The sequence below is a fragment of the Vicia villosa genome, linkage group LG5, assembly GCF_029867415.1.
Source record: "Vicia villosa cultivar HV-30 ecotype Madison, WI linkage group LG5, Vvil1.0, whole genome shotgun sequence".
In the NCBI taxonomy this organism is placed as follows: Eukaryota; Viridiplantae; Streptophyta; class Magnoliopsida; order Fabales; family Fabaceae; genus Vicia; species Vicia villosa.
The window spans coordinates 116,974,720-116,981,031 of record NC_081184.1 but is presented as its reverse complement, the minus strand read 5'-3'; the positions used below and the strand labels follow the sequence as shown (position 1 = coordinate 116,981,031).

Genomic DNA, 6,312 nt, shown 5'->3' with positions numbered 1-6,312 from the left:
TTTCCGAAATAATTAATAATATCAATTTATTTATTTTTAATAGCAAATATAATATATAAAGACAAAAGAGGAAATTTAATATAAGTAATATTTATTCATGTATAAAGTACATTAAAGGAGTTCTATACTCCACCATTAATAATGGTTATGATACACACAATTGAATCAACAAGTACATTTTAATACAATTATTATAACTTAACACAAACGAAGTGTAAAAGGTGATAAAATAGTCTCCAGAGAGGAGATACAATACAAATGGTATTTATTGATGAGGCCATATTGCAGAAAATGCTGGGCATGCTAGCTTCAATATATATAATGCATCAGAAAATAGAATGATAGTAGTAATTAGTTAGTTTTTGCAGGGTGAATGGTAAACCAGGTTTGGATAAAGGTAAGAGCAAGTGCGAGCTCCGTAGCGTGGATTGCAAAGTTGGTCCAAGGGTGGCGGATATATTTTAGAAAACGCACCGTGTTAACCTTCCATTTATTTGCTATGTGCTCTTCGATTTCTTCAAAAACATATTTATATGCTTCTTCTTTAGACACTATATCTGTCGCTAGAAAATGGAACAGCTTAACCAATTCTTCGTCATTTCCGCAATTGCTAAATAAAATCCCTGCTAATCTTAAGTCTTTCACATCTTCTGGTTGGCGGATCAGTGAGTTTAGGAATGTAAGAAATGATCCAATCATATAATCATTTTCAAAATCCGGACACATTTCGTATGCTATCAAGTTAAGGAAGATAGAAACTGTTATATCGTTTATAACAATCTCAGGAAGCTTCAATTCTCCATTAAGCAAGCGGTGGGAGAAAGACATGTCTAGTAAGCTTGACTTTTTTGATTTTATTCTGATACCGTTTGATTTCAGCTCCTGTATGTTCATGTATCTCACAACAGTGTTAATACGTTTTTCCGATGTATGTGCTAGGTGTCTTCGGAGAACATTGTTGCTGTTGCTACTCTGGCCCCCCGCCTTTAGAAGATAGGCAACTCTTATCCGCTGTGCGTGTTCCCTTATCTAATATCAATTCAAGAATTTTAATAATATTAATAGATACAGTTAAATAAGTTTTTAGTCCCCATAAAATTATCAAAAAAGATTTTTAGTTTTTATAATTTTTTTTTTGACTTTTAATCCCTATAAAATCACTTTTGCACGCCGTTTTAGTCCCTCTACAGCATTTTGATAGACAAACTAATCATCAATTTTTTTTCAAAGTTCAAAAAATTTCTCTCTCTTAGGTAAGGGGGTTAGGGATTCAACTCGGAGGCCATATGAGCAGTCGCCGATTTGAATCGAGGAAGGATGTCAAGTGGACAACGGTCAAGCACAAACGCCCAAGGAGAAAACAAGACTTTTGGGTGGAGGCTTCTTCTTAATAGGCTTTCTACAAAGGATCTCTTGGTGTATAGAGATATTTCTTTTCCTTTAGATAATTTAAAGTGTATTTTTTGTGGTATATGCTTGGAAGATAGAGATCATTTCTTTTTTAATTGTGGGGTGGTCAAAAAGATATGGACTGAATTGTTTTTTGGGTTGGTAAAGGTGTTAAGTTGGAGGAAGAGTGTTTGTCTAATTTTATGGATTGACACTATTTCTTTCGTATACACAAGGTGAAAGATAGTAGGTTAGGTGTTGTTTGGCTAGCTAGCACATGGACTCTTTGGTTACTAAGGAATGGGGTTTGTTTTCAGAATGAAGTTTGGAATTTCAACAACACCGTTTTGAACATAAAACTTTTGGTGTGGAAGTGGTCTTTTTACGGGAAAAGTACTCATCCCAATTATTCCTTTTTTGAGTTTAGCAAGGATCCCTTGTTCTATCTCTCATAATCGCAATTGGTTTGTAATCTTTCTTTTGGCCAAGATTTTCCGTCGAATTATATAGTTGGGTTAGACAACGTAGTTCTCCCTTATATATAATATCTTGCTTACACAAAAAATAAATATAGAATCATCAAACCAATTAAGAGAAATAGATAATCATTAAAGTGGGTATTGGAGGAAAACATTAAACATAAACTTAAAAGTGACTTCGAGCTTATGCAACAAAATATGTTCTTTCATACGATTAATAATAAGCTTAAAAGAATTTCACTTTAGCATAAATTTTTTTTACTCCAGCTTAATTGTTAGTATTGGTAACCTTTATTTTATTATTGAAATTCTATTAATATCGCAACAAGTCAGAACACAATAAATAATGTATCTATTTGACTCTAATACCAATGGAAGGATTTAAAATCAATTAAATCCTAATATTTCAAAAGTTTTAGGACGACCAATTTGAAATCTAAGAAAGACAATTGCGATCTTTGTTTTGTAAACAAACACTCATAGAGTGAGATCGCGCAGTTGTCAAAGGAACCACGCGTCTTGTTCTTTGAGCTCACTCGGAGAGCCGACCATGTTAGAAGATCATCGACTATAATACTACCAGTCTCTATTGGTGCCTTAGTATTCAGAGCACAAGGGCTACCCAGTACCTCCACATCCATCTTGCCATCTACAACATCAAGAGGCTTCATTAGCGTCACACCTCTCCAGATAAAACTATCCACTTTAGAGTGATCAATTCTTCTCTGACCTTTCTGACAAAAGATGGTCAATTGTTCTCCAAGAAAAACACATTCTTCCTAGTGATGAAAATCATGATTTAAAATTTGATATTCTTGAGACATATGTGTGGAAAAATGGGGCTGGCCTGTTGGGCATGCCCGTTTTTCCTGCACTTTTTTAGGGGAAAAGCAAGGTTTTAGACCCGCACCCTCTAATATGTTCGTCCTGCCCCGCGCTCATCTTTTTGGGACAGAGCAATATTTTAGGCACGCACCCTCAACAAAGTATGCCTTGCCCTGTCGTCCCCTGATTTTTGCAGGCTTTTGCGGGACTGCCCTAAATAAGACGGGCATGCCCATTTTCTACCCCTACTGAGACATTTTCTTTCACAATACATGTGCTTACTTTATATGAAGAAGTCGATACAAATAATTTGCAAGTTATTTGTTATGACCATGAAGAAGGTATATGAAAAATCTAACATGTAAATATTTTTTTTGTTTATTCATAATTAATTGTTTGTTATAATTTTTAAGTGCTATATACTAGCAAGTATTATTATTCAAAATTATAGGTGTTTAGAGACAAGACAACAAAAGATGGTTGGTCATGTTTTGCATTTAGCTTTCTTCAAAATTATTACTATGTGAGTTGTTTACTTGTTTGATTTAATAATATATAAAATGTATGTCATTTTGGTGCCATTTGGGTTTTGATGTAATAATACCTATTTTTTGTTCATACTAATTGCCATTTTGATTTTGATTCACAACGTATTATTTTTGTGTTCTGATCTGTTATGAGTCACAAAAATACAAGTTATAATAATGAAATTTATGTAATATCAAAAAATTTATATTTTAAAAAAACAACATATTTCAACTGTGGTAAAAAGTAGTGTGCTATCAATTTAAAAATTACTAAAATGACGTTGTTGGAAATTGAACCAATGATCTTTCCACTTTTTATTAAGGTTGAATATTCTAACCGTGAAAAAAAATAGCACGCTATCCAATTTATTATCACGGTCAATAGTCTGTGGTGATATGTAACTCACTTACCATTACACTCTTCATTTCTGGAGATCATCATCCATAAATATTTTTTTATCAGAGAAAACTCATATCATTTTATAAAATTACTATTGTTCAATACAAAGAGGAATCAAATATCCATAGTTAAATCTCTATTTCTACGATTGTAAAAGATAATTTTTATAATATTGCAAGTAATTCATCAATAATAATATTTTATATTATTAACTAACCGTAATATAATTATTAATAATTAATTATATCAATCTATATTTTATTAATTAAATACCTAATCTAATATTCATGTCTAATCCTTAATTGGTCATTTTGACCTTATTAATTAAATACTCTATTATGTGTCAAAAAATACTCTATGAAAAAGAGAAATAGCTTTACCTAGATAAAATCATATCACTATTAAATTAAGGGTTAGGTTAACATGTGCTCTAATGGCCTATGTTAAGAACTAAATAAAGAAACTTTCGGAAGATTTTTATTTAATAACTAAGATTTTTTAAAAAATACCAAACAAACTAAGATTTGGGGACAACTTCTCTACCCGTCACAAAAAGATGGGTAATGTACATTCCACCAATTAGATGACACCATTTAATTTTTATGTTTTTAAATATTTATCATATAGAATAATTGTTTGATATTTTCAATGCATTTTACACTAAAGGTAACCTTACCCACCTTTTTGAGGTGGGTAAATAAAAATTCACCCTAAGATTTTAAATAAATTACCCAACTAACCATGTTTGAGTTTTTTTTTTTCACGTAGGCGCAATCACACGTGGCGCCTCCTATTTTTTTAAAATTTTTTCCATTACCTACATATTTACCAAATCTGCAGGTAACTGGAAAAAAAATATGAGGCGCCACCTGCAATGGCGCCGCGACGTGGAGAAATACCAAAACATGGTTAGTTCCGCAATTTATTTGAAATGTTAATTTGTTTGATATTTTAAAAAAAAACTTGGTTATTAAAAAAAAATGAAACTTTCATCTTAAAAATTATGTATTAAAATTATTATAAATATATAATTAATGATATTTTTTATTTATTCAAGACAAACTTTTTAATTGTAGGTTATATTAGTATTATTTATAAATTAATAATCAATTTTTGAGATATACTAGTACCTTGATTAGAATGTCCTTATTGGTCGGAGGCTGAAACAACAACTTTTTGCGAAGAAGATCAAGAAGATGAGTCGTAGTCTCTATATCCCGGAGATTGTCTGCCTGATTGATCTCCACGATAGAAATATCATTAGAATCTAGAAATAGATGTACTCTTTCAATCAAATTGAACCGATCATCCGACAACAAGCGCATCAACATGAACGGCGCCAACTGGTTCTCCAATAAAAACACATCCCTACTCACAAGCTTCTGAATGGTATCATCGGTTTCAATAAACCTGTCTCTGTCTAAGATATACAGCAAACAGCATCCATCCACAAACAACATCCATGTTAACTTTTCTTCGAAGCTACCAAAGCTTTTTAGATTAGTGTTGCTGGCCATGGTTAAAACGTTGTCAGCATAATGACTCTTGAGTTCAACAAGGTGATCTGCAATTGTTTTGTATAGATCTTTTGAGCTGTGTCCTGTACTTTCAATGTACTTTTGTGCCCAGATAAGCTTGTATTGCTCTCCTATCTGCAGTTCTGCGTTACCATGATGGATAGGGCCCATTGATATTAACTTGGGAAAATAATGGCTCTGATAATCCTTTCTTTCTCGAATATCATTTGCTACCTTTTGTATTTTGGGGTGTAAAGATCGTGGTATTTCCGTTGATATCCTCATCTTTTCTAACCTATGCTCAAGCACATCATCTGGGGACATATTCTTAAGGTTAAGCTCATCCATGTTAATAAGAAAAACAATATATTAATTGGGTGCAAGTTTGGTGTCTGTGTGTTGTTAGTTGCAAACATATATATACAGACAAAATTTCTTGAATTAATGTAAGACTTATTTTACACATGCATGACTTTACCTGATGCACAATGATAGAGTATGAAAGTGAACTTTAAGTTATTTAAAATAATTTATGTTATTTGGGGTTAGTCTTAAATATTATTTAGTCTTTTAGTTATTGGGCTCTAATTGTATTTGGGCTTTTATATTATTAGTATCCATTAAGAATGTTATATAATGTAGTCTCATAGAGACATTTAAAAATCAATCAATGAAATCAAAGTTATCTTTATTTTAATTTCCTTTACTTGTAGTGTTCTTCCCCTTTTAGTTAGAAAACCCTAATTTTGTAGTCTTGATAGGATTCTTCCTATCAATTGGTGCTTTCATCCATGTACTCAAATCCTCCTATGAATTATTCTTATCATACACCTTCATTTCCATACCACTCCACCATAGACACTACTCCTATCACACCATCCTTTCCATCTTTTCCATGGGAACTTTTTACACCTTATTACACTCATGTTGGATCATCATCACCAAATTTGTATCCAAATCATGGATACTCACCACATATACCTAACCCATATCCCTCTTATTCAATAACACATCCTTCATATTCATATGTTTATCCAAATCGGGGTCATGAACCACACGACGACCCACAAGAACAACTTCTATCTTCACAACAACCATTCATTCAACAACAAGCACTGACCAAGTCCACCTATATGAATAATTATTACCCAGAAGCCACACATCAGTTTCACTAC

The 6,312-nt window shown here is 32.3% G+C and overlaps 1 protein-coding gene across 1 annotated transcript; it reads right to left on the bottom strand.

The window, feature by feature from the left end:
• Nucleotides 1–226: 226 nt before the first annotated feature.
• Nucleotides 227–5,492, bottom strand: LOC131605230 (putative UPF0481 protein At3g02645). Its single transcript, XM_058877611.1, has 3 exons — nt 4,751–5,492; nt 2,498–2,647; nt 227–1,029 (listed from the first exon to the last, which is right to left on the bottom strand). Exons 1-3 carry the CDS (start codon nt 5,483–5,485, stop codon nt 352–354), a joined length of 1,563 nt encoding a protein of 520 aa, XP_058733594.1. The 5' UTR covers nt 5,486–5,492; the 3' UTR covers nt 227–351.
• Between the last annotated feature and the right edge of the window lie 820 nt (nt 5,493–6,312).

Coding starts and splice junctions, on each gene's coding strand:
- LOC131605230 (XM_058877611.1), bottom strand. CDS start 5,485: ATGGATGAGCTTAACCTTAAGAATATGTCCCCAGATGATGTGCTTGAG. Junction 2,648..4,750: donor ATAAGGACATTCTAATCAAG/GTACTAGTATAT, acceptor TTTCATCACTAG/GAAGAATGTGTTTTTCTTGG. Junction 1,030..2,497: donor ATGGCAAGATGGATGTGGAG/GTACTGGGTAGC, acceptor AATTGATATTAG/ATAAGGGAACACGCACAGCG.